The 20,749-nt window shown below is 44.8% G+C and overlaps 1 protein-coding gene across 1 annotated transcript in view; it reads left to right on the top strand.

The window, feature by feature from the left end:
- Window positions 1-20,749, top strand: part of EFCAB5 (EF-hand calcium binding domain 5) — a 48,800-nt gene that overhangs the window by 25,842 nt on the left and 2,209 nt on the right. The window contains exons 9-17 of the mRNA XM_050929634.1: window positions 1,445-1,601; window positions 7,766-8,055; window positions 9,052-9,224; window positions 10,567-10,795; window positions 12,706-12,858; window positions 14,159-14,262; window positions 16,356-16,609; window positions 17,136-17,365; window positions 18,241-18,337. Coding sequence (XP_050785591.1) covers window positions 1,445-1,601; window positions 7,766-8,055; window positions 9,052-9,224; window positions 10,567-10,795; window positions 12,706-12,858; window positions 14,159-14,262; window positions 16,356-16,609; window positions 17,136-17,365; window positions 18,241-18,337 — 1,687 coding nt within the window. The remainder of the gene's footprint in view (window positions 1-1,444; window positions 1,602-7,765; window positions 8,056-9,051; window positions 9,225-10,566; window positions 10,796-12,705; window positions 12,859-14,158; window positions 14,263-16,355; window positions 16,610-17,135; window positions 17,366-18,240; window positions 18,338-20,749) is intronic.

Below are 20,749 nucleotides of genomic sequence, written 5' to 3'. Positions count from 1 at the left end.
GAGCTAATCACCCACGCCCTCGCCTTCCTACCTTGAGGTTTTTGTCCCTCTATTTTCACATGAGCTTTCCCCACATTAGCCCTGAGAACAATGCTGGGCTAATTCTGCCACAGGTTGGCTGCCTGTAACACAGCCTGACTCTGTAAGGCACCAGGTGTGCAGCCAGCTGTAAAATCGCTTAAGATGTTCAGTTTTGTTGTCTTGCCTCTAGAGAGTAACCCATGCAAGCAAGAAACCTGCAGTTTTAAACTACTGCATTTGCCTGTGTGCGTGTGTGGGAGGGTGTGTATAGTGAGCACGTGCACTGGTGTGCTTGTTACACCCACTGGGAGTTCAGTAACCTTGTCATCTATTGAATAAATATATTAATTCACACACAAGCCCACTCTGCCCAGTATCTTTGCAAAGTGCTGATACATTTCTCATCATGTCTACCTCTTTAGCTGCAGTTTCCTTAGACTTCTTTCTCATTTTCCTCTGTGCTGCTGACCTAATCTGGGGGAGATATTGGATCTGACGGCTCTGCCATCCTCATGCTGAACACAACATTCTTTGCCATTCAATGAATTCCATTTCCAGCCGTTTAGCATCTGGTGCTGCGCAAAAACTGGTTCTAAGCAGCAAGTAGCACATGCAGCCCCGTGAGGCCCTGCCCAGTGAAAGGCGCTACTGGAATCAATGGTTTGCAAACTCAAACAGCAAGAGCAAACACTGCAAACTACTGTGGTGTCACGTACAAAGAGCCACTCAGTTGTGGCTGGAAAGACATATCTGGGGCGTGAAACTGCCACCTGCCTGGGTTGATCTTATGTTGACTCCTAGTATGTACATTGGGAGTCAATCCCTTTGAGAAGCTAAAGTTCATAGGTGACCAGACAGCAAGTGAAAATCGGGACGTGGGATGGGGGGTAATAGGTGCCTATATAAGACAAAGCCCCAAATATTGGGACTGTCCCTACAAAATTGGGACATCTGGTCACCCTAAGCTCATTCTGCCTGCTAAAACTGAGCTGCCACTTTTGTATGTTTTCCAATCTCTTCCTGATTTTGTGACTGCCATCTAGTGCAGATCTTAATGGTATTTTTAGAGTGACTGCCTTGATGACAGGCTCTTTGTGACCATCATGAATGGACAAATGTCCAAATGATGAACCAGCCATTGCAATTTCCCTATGGGTGGGTGTTGGCACTGAGCATTATCAAAAGTCAGCTTTTCCTTACAGCTTTCATAGAATATCAGGGTTGGAAGGGACATCAAGAGGTATCTAGTCCAACCCTGGGCTTAAAGCAGGGCTAATCCCCAGACAGACTTTTATGCCAGTTCCCTAAATGGTCCCCTCAGGGACTGAACTGGCAATGGTGGGTTTAGCAAGCCAATGCTCAAACCACTGGGCTATCCCTCCCCCCCTAATTTCCTGTTTGTGTTGCTTCTTCCCTGTCCTAGGTTCACCGTGAGGCTCTCTTAGCCCAAAGAAAAATGCTCCTGGAGGCACTCTTCAAGCAGTGGGACAACGAATGCTGTGGGTACCTTGACCTGAAAGAGGTGGATGCTGTTCTAGGCACATTTAAGGAAGGAATGGAAAAAGAGGCTCTGAAAAAGGGTAAGAAAACAGCACTGTCCACTACTGGTATGGAGGTGTACAGTGAGAGAAAAGGGCTATGTAACATGCTGTCACTAGCTGTTCAAAGATGGTGCTAATGAAGCCAGGGGCAAGGACTGTGTATTACCTATTTTTGCACATGCCATTGTAAACAGAAGGAACTGTAGATGAAGCGGAAATGGAGATTTGTGGCTATAGATGGGCAGCAAGTGTCCTTTCTTTTCAATTATACATGGCCTGAGAGTTTGGACTCCTTTCGTGCTGGTGTCAAAGTGGTAGCTTTCTGCTTTCGCAGTGTAATGAAATACCCTTTTTCTGCATCTGTTATAATGAGCAGTAAGTAACCATGATTTGGATGTGAAAACTGTAGCCATAGAGAAGTCCTGTGGGCGAGCATTTGACATTCTTGGTCCAACTTGCCTTCTGTTGTGCACAGCTGTACTGAATGGGTGTTCCTCAGCCAGCCTCTGGAATGGTACTGTCAGTGCTCCCTGCAGGCCTTAAATGACCTTTCAGAATCCACACAGGGAGTTCAGCTCTTGTGTTAGAAATAGAGATTTGGAGTTGTGGTTTGTGTGGGGCTTTTAGTAGCCAAAGTCAGCTCATTTCTCTGACTAACTTAACAAAGTTGGTCCCCTGGAAAACAGGCTGGATCAGACAAAGGTGCAGCAGGCCCTCAGAATCCATCTGGCAGCTACCAAGCCATCATTCTACCAAGCATCATATTAAGGGGGGCGGGCTGTGTACTCACTGGAACTTTTTGGATACCCCATAGACTAGTCTGCCACCATGGACAGCCACCCTTCCCAATGCTTCTTCCTGAAATGCTGCACGTTACATTTGTTCAGGCTACTTATTGCTGACAAGAATTATTAAATATGGCGTATTTTGGCAACCTCCCCAAATCCCCTCATCCCACACCTCATGTTAGACTAGCTGTGGGAAGCATTGTCATGCCTCAGTCAATTGCATCCCTGTCCTGGGGCCATATAACAAAGAGTTGGCAGAGTGCCATCTCTGTGGTCCTAAGGACATATGTTGTAGGTCAGCGTATTGCAGTCAAAGTAACACTGCCATGGGGAAGTGGCCCTGCCCTGGAGCACTCACTCCATCCGAGCAGTCTCTTACCTGCTGGGATATAAACTATTGCTGTTTAAAACCCAGTGGTGCCCAGACTCTGGTAGGGTGCTGGACAGAAATACAGGGAGATGCAGTCCCTGCTTTGAGGAGCTTACGCTCTAAATTACAAATAAACAGGATGGAAGGAAAAGGGACTCAACATATAAGCAATATAAAACTATCCCCAGCTGCCTCTGGCTGATCTTTCATAGATATCATGGTACAAGAGGGCAGTGGCCTTGCAGACCAGATACAGATCTGAGTTGCATTCAGCATGGAGGAAAGCCCAGGGACTGAGGGTATGTCTACAGTGCAGTCTGAGGTGTGATTGCAGCATGGATGGACATACCTGTGCTAGCTTTACTCATGCAAGCATGGCTAAAAATAACAGCATAGATGCAGCAGCAGGACTTCAGCATAGGCTAACAATGTGAATACATAACCAGGGTCCCCAATGTGCTTGTACAGACGGCTCTGAAGTCCATGCATCTCATCTACTCTGCTATTTTCAACTATGCTAGCATGGGTATGTCTAACTGTGTATCTTTCACACCTTGGACTGCAGTGTTGACATACCCTGAGATGTCTGTCTTTAGAGAGTGTAACTCATCTTAACAATGTTGTGGACCTTAGAAGTCCTAGTGTCACCACGAAGTGGAGGGGCCAACAGCACCGATGTGGGCCTTAGGATTCACAGGAACAGGCTGATTTAACTTACTGTACCTGTGTCTTACGGTTAGTTGAATTGTATCCCTGCTAACAAGGGTCCAGTTGTGCAGGGTCATGCAATTCCAACCAAAGCCATTGCTTCTACAACAGATTCACTCTTTCAGAAGCTGAACCAGTTTTTTCTCTGCAAATGAGAAACTCTCCACAACTGGTACCGTCCCTCCTTTGCCAGTTAGTCTGTATTCTGGCATTATACCTCCACTGCCTCCTGCTGACTGTGCAACAGCCAAAAGAATGTCACAGCCAGATTCTAGTGACAGTTCCCAAACAACCGTCAGAGTGGCTGAAGGAATAGTACAGCTCGATGTAAAGTTCGCCTGCATGGACCCAGTGTAACACACCTCCTGTGTGTACATATGCAAGAGCAGGGGTTAGTGTGGTGCATGACTCAGGGGATTGCTTTTCTGTTTGCCTAGACTGAGGAGAGTGTGATGTTAGTGCAGGCAGACCCTAGCCATAAAAAGCACCATTGAAAAAGATGCTGCCAGTAGCTCTAGTTACAGGGGAATGAACCAGGCCTGGGAGTACTACAGTACCTTTGTGTCACACATCTGTGCAGGAGACCTTAGGATGCCCTTTTCCAAGCCACATGGTGACCACTTGCACAAAAAGCTGGTTGAAACATTTTTAGTCTAATAATTTTTGATGAAAAATGGCTTTTCCTGAGACACTATTTTGACAGAAATTATTTGGAGGGTTTTCACAAAAAATCCCAAATCAAACATTGTTTGGCTTGTTGGGTATTTCTTTATGCTTTACGCTCCTTTCCCCTTTAAAAAAAAAAAAAAAGCCAAGGAGGAAAGAAGAAAGGGAGCAAAGGGGGGAAGTATCCCAAACCCAAACATTATTCATTTTGTCACAAAACCTAAATGGTCCGTGAAAAGAATTGTGCACATTTTTGAAGCTCCAATAAGTCACTGGCAAACATTTATAAATGGTCCAGAGCCATATAGGGCTTACCTGTGCTTCCACTGAAATCAATGATAAAATTCTCATTGACTTCCAATGGAGCAGACTCTTAGCTTCCATAAACATCAGGGTCTTAGGCTCTTGGATGCTTTGAGAGGCAATCAGAGTGGCTTCCTTCCTGCTCTGGCATATAATCTGTCAGACCATTTTCCATTATGCCGTTCTTTACAAACCATTACGTGTATTGATCATGAAATACTACTCTCCTAGCAGCAAACTTCACACTTGCACATATACTTCATTGATTATCAATTAACTGAGGCACTGAAGCCTATTGACAAACAGCTCTCTTTCTCTCTCGGTTTACTTGTTGGGGGACTGCAAAATTTCAGATCAGGGTGTAGGACAGATGATCAGAATAAGAGCATTTGCACTTGTAGTGGGAGCAGCAGATGAATATCCTGTTTCAAAAAGAAGAAATCCTAGCCTGCAAATTCAAATGACTGTACAAGAGCACCCTCTTGTGTGCAAATATAGCATTATGGGAGGTAACTGGAGTGCATAAGGAACTATTTAGTTAATGAGGAAGGCTGGGTAGTTTAGAAGAACCTCTGCATAGATAAGTCCAGTACCTAGCTGAATAGAAAACAATAGGAGAGGTTCACATTTTCAGAATTGGCCCAGTATTAATCCTAGCTCGGTGGTGTAGGGTTTACAGCCTGTTCTTTAAAAGTCTGTTCCTCTCTAGGTCTCTGCACGTGTCTGTAGAACCACAGAAATCAGCAGAGGCAGTGCTAGCCTATTGGGGGCCCTAAGCAGGAATATTTTGGGGGGCTCCCACACAACTCATATTATAAAAGCAAATAAGGGACCCTTTGAGTTGCTAGGTCCTGGGTCTGGTGCAGGATTGTTCCCTACAGCACATTTTCTAGTGCTCTGTCCAGTCTGCCTTTAAATATTCCAGCTAAAAGCTCTTCAGCTATTTCCTTGGAAGACTATTCCAGTCTGACAGACATCTTTGTTATGGAGTCTGGTGGCACCTCAAAGACTAACAGATTTATTCGGTCATAAGCTTGCATCTGGAGAAGTGAGGTTTTTTACCCACGAAAGCTTATGCCCAAATAAATCTGTTAGTCTTTAAGGAGCCACTGGACTCCTTGTTGTTTTTGTGGATACAGACTAACACGGCTACCCCCTGATCTTTGTTATGGTTTGTTTCATGATAGTCAGCCTGATTTTTCCTGTGATTAATTTCATCCCATTATTGTTTTACTTTCTTGTGTTCTCTTACACTTCCTTTCCTTCCCCCACATATTTCCAGACTGTTACCCTCTTCCCCCTTAGTCATCTCTTAGCCAAACTATGTTTAGCTCTTCGAATTTTTCCTTTGTATGTCACTCCCACCCCAACCATTTTGGTGCTCTTCTTTCAACTCCTTCCAGTTTGTATCTTTCTGGTAACGAAGTGCCCAGAATTCAGTGCAGTACTCCAGGGAGAGTTGTACCAGAGCCAGAGAGGGAGAGTAATTTACTGTCCACACTCATTGTCAGATCTCTTTAAGCCATTGCTGCTTTACAGGTATCTCCCTCCTGTTGCATATTTATCTGTCAGATTATTTCCCCCTCTGATGCACTGGCATTTATCTTCCAAGTTGAGTCTAACTTTGTTATTTTCCTATTGTTTCTAATCTGCCTAGGTCCTTTCATACTACTTCTCTGTCCTCATTAGTGTGTGCAGCACCTTCCAGTTTAGTCTCCTCTGTGAATGTCATTAATGTGCTGTACATTATTTAGATTGAAAGCTCTTTGGGGCAGGTCCATTTGTTTGTTTGTACAGCGACTAGCACGATTGGGTTCCTATGTGCTACCACAGTGTTCATCATCAATCATCATAATCTGCAAGTTCACCTTCCTGCAGCTTGCTGCATTGTCATGTATCATTACCGTTTGCTACTGCCAACAGACAGTTTTCTCTCCTGTGACAATGTTCATAGCTAAGCCAATTTGAATGAACTCTGGGAATAGGATTTCATGAGACACAGTATCAAATGCTTGACTTGATTCCAGTTATATCACATCTACTCTCTGCTGCAATGCTGGCTAGGCACTCCAGAGGTTAGTTTTGAAGGAGACTTCTTCAGTGTCCCCTCGTAGGGTTGATCATGTAGGGATAGACAGGCCCATTGCAATCCAGCATGAATAAGGGGCATGCATAGCTACACCACCCCAGGAGAGTCTCAGTTTGGGCCATGCGTCCCCCTTTCTCCAGGGGGGAAGTAAGCTGAGTCAGTCCTTGTGCTAGTGCAGCTTACTTCTCCCCTCTTTGTCAGTTCGGCTGCACTGCCTGGTGCATTTGGAAGTGGGGATGTGGCAAGATTCCACCCATTCCTTCCCTGTCTGCTTACCCTCTGCTCACATGTGCAGGATGGGAAATAGCAGCCTGGCAAAGACGGGTGATGCATGTAGCCCCTTTACTACCCTAGGAGGAAATGTTCAGCAGGTCATGATTGAGCCCTTAGTAATTTTTTAAACAAATAAATCACTGTAGATCAACTCAATCCTGAAACCCGAAAGAAAGGGGGAGAACAGAAGTACAGAATATATGATCTTCAGAGAAAAGCCATATAAAAGAGTGCTTTTCTTCCTGTTTTCCCTGTCTGCATCTCCTGGTGACATTCAAATATTCCAGAGCATCATCCAGTCATCTATGTACTATAAATGGAGCTTTAATTTTGTTTCATCCTCCATATAAGATTTAACACAATACAAATGTTATTTCAGTAATTAAACTCAGACAACCAAAGCAGAGTTAGTAAGATTATAGCTGCTTTGAAAGGTCTTTAAAACCCCACAATGGATTCAAGTGCTGTACGTAATGGAAATGGACAAGGTTGAACTGCGAGGTCATCAGTAGGCTTTCGCCTTCAAGGTGTTAATTGGAGTGGCCAGTAGTTCTTCATGCCTCTGGAGCATGCAGCACTAACAGGGATGTCTATATGTGCCTGGCTGCAGCAGGTCATACAAAGTCCCTGCAGTTTGGCTATGTGGTTGAGGTGAATGTGATTCTGGGATAACCAGGAGCAACCTCCAGATCTTCCCCTGACACGTACAGCTTGGCTGCCTTGTAGAGCTGTGCAAGGGGGAGATTTGGGAGGGCTGTCCAGGTGATCTTCTCAGTGTCTGAGACCACTGAGAGAGGAGGAGAGAGTGCATCCTGCCTTTATGGCTGCCATGGCACTTACATTTTGATTTTGGGGAGGAGGAAATGAGTAGAAAGAGAGACTCTTTCAAATGATGGGCAGGGAACACCTCTGGCGTGACAGACATGGCATTGCTGTACTGAGAGACAACAAAATAGACAGCCACAAACAGGTGTGCTTGTGTCCTTATTTCTGTTTCATCCCTTAGCAAAGAAGCACCTTTGCTGCTCCCACCCACACGCTGGTGGTGTGATGAAGTTGTCTCCAAAGGAATTTCAAACCTATCTGGAATTGGTTGTTTCTGAGCTCACCGGTAATGAAGATGAAGTTCTCGATACCATGGTGGAGTTTCTGATCATGAGCGTGGTGCGAACCCACATGGAACGCCTGCGAGGTTCTGCCAGGAGGAAGTGGCTGCACAATATCCAGCATGCAGCTGAGACCAGTGGGGCAAGCATGGAGCCAGTGTACAAGGCAGTCTTTAAGGCACTTTCCCAGGTATGCATCGCTACCAGCTGCGTGAGTGACGCAGACTGTGTAGTGTGGATTATGGCTGACACTGTCTTCAACTAAAGGGCTACATTCACCACCAGTCCAGGTGGGTGTAACTTGGTGTGGGAAGCTTACACATCACCTACCCTCAGTATGCCTATCTGAAGACAGCGTAATCACTTGCTGTTCAGGAGACTCACACATTAAATAGCTGAGGCAGTTGTAGGTCAGGGATGAGATGCAGAAGGTCTTGCCAGTGCTATACCTATCAGGTGCCATCAGGATTTCATGATCACCTAATCACCTCAAGTTTTGGAAAGTTTAATAAAATAAAATCCAGAAATGCATGTTCCTGGTTTTATGGTTTCTGAAAATAAATACACATCATTCAGTTTGTGATGCATATGGAGAATTTGTAATGTGAATGGCTTCACATTTGCTTCCAGGTGCAATTTAAGGTGCTAATATTGATCTTTAAAGGCCTATCTGATCACCCCTAGCTACATAATGGACCCTCTTCTCTCCCTACGCAGTGTGGTGGCAGCTGTTGCGCTCTTGCTAGCTGTTCCTAGATTTAACTTCTCAAGGCTAGAGTCGGGACATCCTTGTGGGAAGGCTCTTGACTCTGGCATTTGCGTGCCTTTTTGGTCCAAGACAGTCTGCCTCGGAGACAAAGTTCATTAGGCTTTTTGCTTAGGCATAGGTAATTAGGGGCAGATTGTATTTTTAGAAAAAAGTAGTCTCTGCTTAGGAGAAGCAGGGAACAAATCCATCCTCCCTGCCAGTCAGAATGCAGCTTTTGAGTTGATGATATAGTGACCTGGCCCAGAACCCATTAGACAAGTGACAGCATGGACGTCATTAATCATCTGGTGTGAGAGAAATAAAGTCACTGGCCTAGAATAACATCCCGTGATGAAAGAGATAAGCTGTAAGCACATGAAATAAGTGTAATGGCTAGTGACTAATGCACAGAGGTAACGTGAAATATTTGCTTGCTAGGATGCAGAAGTCCACGGGAATAACAAGAAGATCAGTGCGTATATTGCCCTTTTGGAACAGAACCAGCTTTCGCCAGAGCGGGGAGAGGTTCTCCTGCGGTATGTGGCTTGCACCTCAGATGATGCCCCATACATCCTAAACCAGGCACTTTACAGGGACATGAAAGGAGTAAGGTAAGGAAACCTGCTCAGAGCTGTTACCTTTTCTTAAATCACTTGAATCGTAGAATTTAGAGAGTACAGTGACTATGGGGTGCATTAGAAATACAGACTAGACTGATAGATACTATAGAAAAGACCATCCCTCAGGGGCCAACACAGGATTATCCCTTATAAATCTGATTGTACTTAATACAAGTGGTTCTCAACCAGAGGTCCAGGGCCCCCTGTGGGGCTGTAAGCAGGTTTCAGAGGGCCACCAAGCATGGCCGGCATTAAACTCACTAGGCCCCAGGGCAGAAAGCCAAAGCCCCGCTGTATGGGACTGCAGCTCTGGGCCCCAAGCCACACCACCTGGGGCTGAAGCCAAAGCTTTGCGGTGCCCCCTGTGGTGTGTGGCCCCAGGCAATTGTGCTGCTTGCTGCCCCTTAATGCCGGCCCTGGCTTTTATATGCAGAAAAACAGTTGTTGTGGCACAGCTGGGCCAAGGAGTTTTCATAGCATGTTGGGTGGGCCTCAGAAAGAAAAAAGGCTGAGAACCCCTGCTTCATACAACTGAGTTTTAAATGTCCTAATGGATCAGGCATCCACTCCTTTCCTGGGGAGACTGTTCCACAGTCTAAAGAAGTCTCATCCTTAAAGAAGATATTGTATTATACTCAGCCTATGATTTCCTTTTTTTAAACTTCTTCCATTACTGCTACTTATTAACCCTTCCTATCACTACAAAGCACTTTCCACTCCCTTACACCCTTTAAGCTCTAGGAAACAATCATCATGCCCCCTGATCACTTATGTAAGTATTTGTCTCTTTATCTCCTTCCTTATATATCATCCCCTCTAGTCCATCACTATTACTCCCCTCTGAATCACCCCTCTTAATTTGTCTCTAGTTAGTTACATTCTTTAGCTGATATTTTACAGAACTTTGAAGATGAAAAGTGCCAGGTAAGTGCTAAGTATTATTGTCATTATTTTTCTGGGATGCAAGAGGTAGATCCAGTATTCTACATATTGTTTCATCAGTGCCTGACAGAGCAGACCATCACCTTCCTACTCCAATCCATGATGCCTTAGCATAAAGAGCCTAAAGCTGCACTGTGTGTTTGTTTGTCTTTTTGGTGCTATGTGGCACTGCACCCTCCTGTCCTGTGTAATTTGCTATCCACTATTTCCTGTAAGTGTTTTCAGGGCATTGCTGCTTTCAAGTTTCTCCCCATTGAACACCTGTGTTTAGATTACTTTACCCCCACATGTATTTGGAAATCCTCAGAGTTTTTCTGAAGACTTTCTCTGCCTACTTACCTTTCTCCTACAAACCTCCTCTTGCCCTCCCCATGGTATGCCTGTCCCTCAGCTTTGCAGCAGCAGAAGAGGGAAAGCCAGTCCATGTTCCAAGAGTTCAGTTCCATGGAAATATCCACTTCTGGAACTATGACCGGGCAGAACGGGAGAGGAGAGGCTCATTCCTGGTGCTGCCACTGCAGGATTCCCGATGGAGAACTATTGGGATTCTAGGACTTGACACCCTGCGGGACCAGTGTGAGCAAACCATCTTTCTAACCCACGAGATTGGTTTCTATCAGGTGGGCACAATAAGAAAAGCAGGTTCATTAGATGCTTCAAACAAGCAGTTTGGGACTTCATGTGCCTCGCTGTGACTAGGCAGCAGCTGTACAGTTAGAAAATGCACTGTAAATGCATTTTGCTCTCTGGGATGAAAAAGGCACAAATAGACCAGTGTTATCCCTGTATCCATTATTTAGGAGGCTTTGCCTCTAAATGTGAATGGTGAACTACAAACAGATTTGTACTAAGTTAATAGTTATTAGCACTTATTTACTGAACATAGTGGTTGCGTGTTTTGAACATAAGAATGGGTCAGACCAATGGTCCATCTAGCCCAGTATCCTGTCCGACAGCAGCCAGTGTCAGAGAGAATGAACAGAACAGGGCAATTTATCAAGTGATCCATCCACTGTTGTCCAGTCCCAGCTTCTGGCAGTCAGAGGTTTAAGGACACCCGAGGCATGGGGTTGCATCTCTGACCATCTTGGTTAATAGCCATTGATGGACTTCTCCTTCATGAACTTAGCTACGTACTTGTGTCATGAAGCTGTTCACGTTATACTTTCTGGACTAATTGCAAACCACTGCACTTCAGGTTCCTTTACCAGTGTTTCCAAATATCCAGATGTTTCAGGCTGGATCAGGGAAAAAATCTTCTTTACAGTCCCTGAAAACTTTTGGTATCATTTCTTCACGTGTTTCTACTTTGCTGGTTGATAATGATTCAAATTAGTGGAAGTCAAGCTGGAGATAGTGTCAGCAGCCAGGTACTACAGCAAAGTGTGCAATAGAAATAGAATCTGGAAAATCTCAGTGGATGTTAAGATACAATGGAAAGAAAGGGAACTTTACAGAGATACACAGTCAACCAAAAATGATAGTTGGTACACAGGCTAGCCCCTATGCATGTATCACTTATTCCTTAGTCTTCTCTGTTTGATATTCCACCCCCTGCCCTTCCCTTTATTTACCTGGCCAGAATACTACTAAATAACTGCTGTTGGAACCAGCCTCATTGTAGTTACCCCTCTTGGTCAGAAGAGAGCACAATATGCCAGCACTGGGAGGGAAGTCCTACCTTCTCAGAGATCACTGGACCTCCAATCGTTCAGCACTCCGGTACTGACCTGGGCCCCTGAACCCTGGGGTCTCATTTGACAATGGTGTGATGAAGTGGGACTGTTCTTAATGTTTCCTCTGAATACTGTGTGGGTGCCTCAGTTTCTGGTCGACACTCTGTCTCCTGGCAACTAATGACCCGGGCCCTTCCCCCCTGCAAGGAGATGCTAAAGGTGTGGGAGAACAAAGAGATCAGGTGACCTCCTAGCCCAGGAAAGAGACAAAGGCCAGAAAGGAGGAGCTGGCTGGGGACGGGAAGTGAGGGCAGCCGGGGTTGTCTGGCTTGCTGGGCCCCAGAACAGACCTGGCTGAGGGGTTCCGTTCTGTGTACCTACAAGCTCTGTTTTAGACCGTATTCCTGTCATCTAATAAACCTCTGTTTTACTGGCTGGCTAAGAGTCACATCTGACTGCAAAGTGAAGGTGCATGCAGGACTCTCTGGCTTCCCCAGGACCCCGCCAGGGCGGACTCGCTGTGGGAAGCGCACAGAGGGGTGGAGGATGATGAATGCTCCAAGGTCAGACCCAGGAAGATGAAGCCGTGCGAGCTTCTTGCCCTGAAGACAGTCTGCTCCAAGGGAGAGGAGGCTCCCCAAAGTCCTGACTGGCTTTGTGGGGAGAAGTTCCAGAGCATCGCCTGGGGACTTTGTGACAAATGGCATTCATTGGATAGCTTTGTATTCTTAGAGATTCTCTCCTTTAAAAACAATTGAGATAGACTAACATTTTAATCATTTTTTTTGCTTAATTTGCTATGAAAACGTCCCCAACTTTATCTCCACGTCATTTAGAGGGTTCTGTTTCCATAGGGGGTTTCCCACGTATTCAGCGAAGCCTACCACCACGTCCGCACACTGGAAAACATATTGCAGGTTGCATTCACTGCTGTGGGCTGGCTCTGCACCAGGGCACCCACCATCCGCAACATCACTATGTACCTGGTGGAGCCTGGCAAAGATAAGGTATGCCTAGTCCTTTCACGTTAGTCTCAGACCACTGCACAGAAGAGACCTCTTGTTATAATAGTGATGGATTGGGCTAGTGCAGTTTGGCAGGGATCAACCATTGTTAGCTCAGTTTGGCTTCCAACCAAGATTAATCCTGCCAAAGATTCTAGTACCTGATACAATATTCTGTGGGGGGAAAGGGAAGGAAGGTTCCTTCTCTAGGGGATACCACTTTTCATTCTTGCTGTCCCTTACGGTGATCTTCCTTCAACCAAGAAAGGCTGGTTGGGATTCCCTTCAGTTCCTGCATTAAAATCAGCAGCACCACCCTCACTAAGCATCTCCTCTGAGCTAAAGGTACTGGACCTTTAGTACTCCTGGCTCCTACCAGCCAATAGAGCAAGACACCAGAATGCAAATCGGCCTGTGGAAGTATAGAACAATACCCACATGGTCACCATGCTAGCCCACACAGCAGTTGTCTGCCAAATCAGTCCTAAAAGGGAACTGCTCTACTGTGGAGGAAAAATCCCAGTCAAGATTATGGTATGGAAAAGGAAAATGGTTAATGTTCTGGCTCTTCATCCTGAAACATCAGCAGGCAAAATGTAAATACAAATCCGGAGGCAGACTGCTCGCAATTAGCTAGCATGTAAGGGCAGCCCAATCGCCTGCAGTTCATATTCCAATTATGCAGCAGGCACTGAGACACTGGGATGCTTGTCAGCTTACCTCAAACTGAATTAGGTAGATAAAAAGCAAGAGGATGAAATGTTTGGGACTGAGCTTGTGTTATGGTCGCTGCTGCAGCCACAGCTCAGCTGCATCTCTGTGATAAACAGGTTTCCCACTGGCAACTTATTTTTCACTCCAGGCTTTACATTTTCATCTGGTTGGCTGCCCATTTGTCATATTATTTGCTTCCTAAAGACATCTGCCTGTTTTTCATCTGGCAAGACACACCGACATGAGCGCTGGGTCTATGGAAGCTATTGTACTATGGGAACTGAAATGAAAATGAACTGTCCATAGGTAGCCCCCTCACTAGGCTGAGGCTCATCCACCTGTTGGCATCCTTCAGGACTGGAGCACGGGAATACGTTTAATGAGGCCAGTCGAAGAAAGATGTTGTACATACCTGTGGTGCACTGTGAGTGCTAGAATCTAGGGCTGTGGGGACAAAACACACCTTGTTAGAAAGGGTGAATGTGAGTGAGAGTTCTCCCCTAAGAAGCAAGCAGTGGTTCTCTCTCTAAGCTTCAAAGTGGATGTTCATTCCCTGAATGCAATAAAAACACCCTTTCCTCTTTTCAAGACAGGCGACTACGTTTTGCGCAAGATGATGACTACAGATCACTCTGGGCATATGGAAATCCCCTCCCCTCCCACTGTGCTCCATAGGAGAGAAAATATCTTCAGGTGGGTTTGAGACTCTTCCACTATCTGTCATCCATGCCTATGCTGTAACACATGCAAAGTGCACTCAGGGTATGACTACACTTACAGGTGTACAGCGCTGGGAGTTACAGCTGTCTTCGTACAGCTGTGCAGGGAAAGCGCTGCAGTGTGGTCACATTTGCAGCGCTGTTGGGAGTGGTGCATTGTGGGCAGCTATCCCAGCGTTCAAGTGGCTGCAACGTGCCTTTCAAAAGGGGGGGTGAGGGGGAGCGTGGGGGAGAGAGAGAGAATGGATTTTTCGATCTGTCAGCTCCCTGCCTTGCAAGTTCTAAGGACTGGAACATACACATCACCAACCTGCAATCAATTTAAAAGTTTCGAGCCCTTCCCCCACCCCTCTCTTATTCACTAAATGCAAATTATGCACTCCTAAATAGCCTTCAGACCACATAAGCAGCTGCTCAACACGGACTCCCCATTCCCCCTCTGCGGTGTGACTTCTCTCTTCAAGCAAACAGCTGTGAACCTTCCAAAGCAATTCCCCTGCCTGCCTCCGCTCGCTCAGCAAACAGGAGCTGCGTTTGTTTTTTAGATAAGCAGTTCGGGGGAGCTCATAGTTCAACCACTCTTCCGGTTTGTTGTGAGCAGGCATTCTGGGATACCTCCTAATACCCTGGAGGCCAATAACAGCGCTTTTGGTGGCCACACTTGATGAGCAGCGCTGCATCACCAGCGCTGCAATCGTTACACCCCAAGAAGACCAGGTGTACAGCCAGCGCCGCAGCCAGGGAGTTGCAGCGCTGGATGTACCTTGCAGGTGTGGACAGTTACTAAGTTGCAGCGCTGTAAACCCACCACCAGCGCTGCAACTCTCCAGTGTAGCCAAGCCCTCAGGAGAGGTGAACTAAGAAAAGCTCAATGACTAGACTTGCTGCTGCATTCTTGTCTTGGCTACTGTCACCTGCAGGAGGCTGGCTGCTGGATAGAAGATTAGGCTGATAGGTTAAGTCCAGTTGTAATGTCCAGCCCACTGCTGGCAGAATATGCATACACTTTGTATACAGTCTGTGGGAGTGGTGTCTATATCTCTACCACATGCTCTCTCCCATGGTATCTGGTTGTGTGTGGTAATAAACTATCCAGGGCTAGCAATCTTTTCTTTGGGCTAGATCCTGTAAACATTCAACACCAAGCATAATGCTTACTCACATGAGTAGTTCCATATACTTCAAGAAAGCACTGTGTCTGGTAGTGACTGTTTTCCTGGCAAGGCCCCCATGTCTTGAGCATTCTGTTCTTTAAAATTAATGTATTTTTTTTCCTGGTTCTGTTATCCTCATTTCCTCTGAAACATCCTACTATGTAGTTATTGCCTTCAACTGCCAAGGTCCTCACAGGCTTAGCTATTAAATACATCTTCCCTTGCTGCTGAACTTAGTCAAGAAGTTATTTGCTATTCCAGCAGATGTTTTTACTTTTTGTGAAACTCCACAGAGCAAATGTCAACATAACTATGAACTGGACACTGTGGGCTGGTCTACACTACGGGGGAAAATCGATCTCAGATACGCAACTTCAGCTACGTGAATAACGTAGCTGAAGTCGAAGTATCTAAGATCGAATTACTCACCGTCCTCACGGTGCGGGATCGATGTCCGTGGCTCCCCATGTTGACTCCGCAACTCCGTTGGGGTTGGTGGAGTTCTGGAATCGATATAAGCGCGTTTGGGGATCGATATATCACGTCTAGATGAGACGCGATATATCGATCCCCGAGGAATCGATTGCTACTCGCCGATACGGCGGGTAGTGAAGACATAGCCTGTGTTTGCTGCAATAACACAACACTAACTTAAGTGTTTATTAAACTCTTACAATTTTCAATGCTAGACTAGGATGAGCAGGGTCATGCTCCAAAGTGCTATTTCTCTCCTTCCAATATGGCTGGAATGATGTCTGAATCTGCCTGCATGTAGGCAGCTGTTTCAGTAATATAAAAATTCCTTCCCAACAGCAAGGTATGTACGCTCCTTCACTGCAAATGCTACAGCAGTTGCCAAAAAGGCTGGGGTTGTAGCATTCATGATCTTGTCCTCACTTTGCTATCATTTCAGAGATTACCTCTTCAAGTGCACAGACAGTTCCGAGGTCATTTGCACCTTTGCCTATGGAGAGCCTCACATTGCAGTTCCACTCCGTGAGCCAACAGGACGGGCCTTTGGGATGTTTGATCTCAGCCCTGCACATTACCAGGGGTTACCACCTCATGAGCATAAAGACCTCCAGATAATGCTGAAGATGGCCCAGGCAGCCTGCTCTGAGATACTGAAGGAGTCTTCAGGTGAAACAGACCCAATCTATGTCCTAGGTACTGGGGGTGCAGAGCCAGTATGGTTTCTTTGGCTGATATTAGGAATCTCAGTAAAATTACAAGCAAGACAACACTCGGACAAGTAAAAAAATACAAATAAAAACGTACTTCAGTCATTTAAACCAAGTTTAAGTGAACCGCAAATCTCAGCAGACTCTGGGGAAAACAGCAAGGGAGGAAGATTGTTTCAGAGGCTGTGGCCCAGCTCCTCACAGATATTTATTCCAATTGAGTTAGGTGGATCTAACTACCTTTGAGGATCTGGGCCTGTGTGTTCTTCAGGGTTGCTTGGAATGGAATCCAGATCATGAGCTTTGCCTCCCTTCCCTGATCCATATACATTTTAAAAACACTGATAGACTCCCTGGGCTGTTCGTAAACAGACCATTTGTGAATACTATCTGTATTAGAATGGGAAGGGAAAGTTAATCATAAGGAGGGCAGACCCCTGCATTCAAAACCTTAAATCTTCAGTAGCAGGAGTTTCTGAGTCTCTCTTTGAAAGGTTGGCTTGTGATTCCAGTTGCAGAGCACGTTGTAGATTTGAGGCGTGCGCAGATTCTCTTCCATCGGCTCATGCTGCAGGACTTCCGTGAGTGTATCCAGAAACTCGATCCTGAGTCCTTTGCCGACATAAAGAGCTATGCAGAGCCACCAGCCATAGTGCATAACATACTAAAGGCTGTGCTGCTTCTTTTCTACCCAGAGTGGGTAGGTTCAGAGAAGATTGAGAACTGGAGTCATTGTGTACTGGTGAGAAATTGAGTTCTTGAGCCACTCTCTATCTAGGCAAACAACCCAAAAAGACACAATGGGACTTGCCAAGGGTGACACGAGAAAGAAATATGCTCCTGGAGATATGTGCAGTGGGGAGGCAGTGGGCCTAAGGGGTTAACAGGCCAGATTTCATTAAGAGTGGAGAATGGAAAAATGAACAGAGTCCCTTCTGGCCTTAAACTCTATGAATCTATAAGATATATCTATGCCTGATTTCAGTATGCCTTCTGCCCTCCTATCTACTCCCTGTCACAGCCCTCTTCTCCTCCTGGCTCTTTCTCATCCCTCTGTTTCATTCCAGTTCCCTGTCATAACCAACAGGCAATTTAGGTTTGTTTGTTTGTTTCAATATTAATAAAGTTCCATAGTAAACATAATTCAAGAAGGTGAATTACGAGCCTGGACAGCAGAACTGGGAATGATGATTTCTGTTTCTACAGGGTTTTAGAGAGGTGTTATATATAGCAAAGGTGTCCTTGTAAAATACAAATCTAATGTATATCTCTCTGTATAAATAGACACTCACAGAGAATACAGCTGAATAAACAGATGTAGCATTAAAGTCAATTTACTGTTACATTGGAAGGAAATTTTATCATGTTAAGAACCATTGGAAGAATTATAGGTCCCCTCATCCCTTTGCTCCTCTTACGCTCACTCTCCTGCCCTCCCACTCTTCAATTTTTCAGTCTTCCCAGTCTCCTGCCATCATACCTCCACTCCCTTCTGCCTCTCCATCCCCATCAGTGTTCCCAAAACGTCCCACCAGTTTGGCTTGGCTACCTTTAGTAACTTCGTAACCTTTTACTGTTTTTCCTGACCACCCTGTGATTCTATTCTCTCCATTGCAGAAGCTTGATGATGATTTGATTCAGAAGATTTGCTGCTTTGACCCAACTGCCACATATGTGCAGGTTCAGACGGGGCTGCTGGCTAACTGTATCAAAGGTATATATCAAAAACTAATTCTAGGGTCACATGCTACAGCTAAGTATTGTCTCAATGAACTCTTCGCTGAATTTTTGGTGTCCCAACTAATTAAACTACAGACAAAGCATTCTAAACATTTGTAGAATCTTTTTTGATCAATAAGAAAGACAGCCCTGCTAAGTATGATATCAAAACTCACAGCTCTAAGAGATGGCAGCCAATCAGCTTTGAAATGGGTTCCATCACCACATGTTGGACAACAAAAGTTACTTTGACGAGTAAACACTTTTTCTATACATTTCAAGCTGCTCTGACTTGTACCAGGGAACTGACCCAGGTCAGAACAGTCTCAGGATTGGGAGAGCACAAAATGGCTAATCAGCATCTTTGTAATCAACAGCCCACAGACACACCAAGTGCTTCTTGGTTGCAAGTAAGGATCTGGGCCTCAGTCCGTCTTTCTCTCTCCCTCCTCATGAGGATGAGCTTTCCAAGGTGGTAGGAAATGGAAGAGGCTGTTATAATTCTGAACATCTATAACAGAAACACGCAGGTTTCCTATTGACTTGTGTTTATATTTTTGCAACAGCATATTTTTATATTAACCCACCCCCCATACTCTTTCATTTGTTTAAAGAACAAACTGTCCTTTGTTGAGCTGATGCTAGATGGAGGGTCTGTTAAAATCAGATGAGCAGTTGGCACTCACTAATTAAACTTGGTTTATTTACTGCTACTACTTTGACATGTACCTTTTTATAGATATAGCTGAAGCATGAACAGTAAACATTTAACCAGGCCTGGCTCCTTCCCTTCTGATATTAAACTAATTTATTGGCGCAACAAGAGCAGCCCCACGTAGCTCCTCTTTCCCCACAATTCTAACCTGGTATAGATGGAGAGAATGTAGATCTGCATTTGTAAAAGACAAGTTGCCGCTATTCTACAAAGGAACAGTTACCTGGCATGTAACCTATTCTGGAACTCAAACCAATTAGGATTTAGGAACTGAGTAGACAATTCAGTGGTCTAATGGCAAATACCACTGACTGTCATATGTATCAATTTTAAAATGTATTACAACATTCACACAAATACACATTCCTGTTTTCCTCACACGCTCCACACACCTGTACTGTAATATAATATGAAGCACTTAACCAGGGGCTGCCCAGAAGATTCAGGGGGCCTGGGGCAAAGCAATTTTGGGGGCCCCTTCCATAAAAAAAGTTGCAATACTTATAGAATACTATATTCTTGTGGGGGCCCCTGTGGGACCTGGGGCAAATTGCCACACTTGCCCCCCTGGGCAGCCCTGCACTTAACTGCCTACACTATGTACCAGTAAAGCAACAGAGAGCAGCAAAATACAACTTCTCAGTGGTATACACATCAGAATTATTTCAGGTCCCTTTAATGCTGTGTACCTACTAGTGACCTTTAATTGGTACATATCAAAATAGCTGAAAAGAGCAACTAAACTTCAACCTCAGAATCTGAACATGGAAAAATCACTTTGCTTTTCTCATCTTTACTAGCATTTTAATGTAAAATGTCTAGTATTAAAGTCTAGCACAGCACCTAGCACAAATCCTATCACAATACAAGTAAACAGTAAAAGATGGATTTGATTTATACATAATTGATTTATGAAGTTGAAACCACCCATTACAACAAACCAGATTACAGAATAACAGCTGTCATGTTTAATTACATTTTTTATTAAAGCAGAATCTATAAAACATACAACTAGTCCATAAAAAATAAAATCAGGCTACCATGGAAGAGACTTTCTGAAAGCATCTAACTGATTTCTTTATGGATTCATACAGACATTCTAGAGGAACTGCCATACCCTTATTTAAAATCAGTACAACCAGTTAATCTGTTTTAGAACAGGATGAACTAAAACAAGTCAGGAAAAAATTAGACCAATGTCTGCATTCTAAAGCAACTTGATGAACAGCAAGGGCACATCTGATCTCCCTCACAGCTTATGTCAGGGTAGTCATCATTTTTTGTCAAGGTCCAAATTTCTTGATCAAGGTATAGTCAAAGGCCAGACTCCAGAGAAAATAATAACAACATGATAATAATAAGTAAATAAAAAGATTTTGGGGTCTGTTCAAAAGCATTTGGTGGTCCGGATTTGGTCTGCAGTCCACCTATTGACTACCCCTGACTTACATGCAGCAGAGATTTGTATAACTCGCTAAAGTGACCACAAACAGAAATAAAAGCACAGGACTATAGGACATAGAACGGGAAGGGACCTCTGGGGTCATCAAGTCCAGTCCCCTGCTATCTCAGGCAATATAATTAGGAAGAATCAAGGCATTGGGTTGAAAGAGTGTATGCATACTAACGATTCCACAAGAACTAAATAGCACTGCGAAGGAAAAGCTCTTGCCCAGCTTATCCCAGCTTGAA

This window comes from Gopherus flavomarginatus, chromosome 19 (assembly GCF_025201925.1).
Source record: "Gopherus flavomarginatus isolate rGopFla2 chromosome 19, rGopFla2.mat.asm, whole genome shotgun sequence".
In the NCBI taxonomy this organism is placed as follows: Eukaryota; Metazoa; Chordata; order Testudines; family Testudinidae; genus Gopherus; species Gopherus flavomarginatus.
This window is presented reverse-complemented; position numbering and strand designations above follow the sequence as displayed.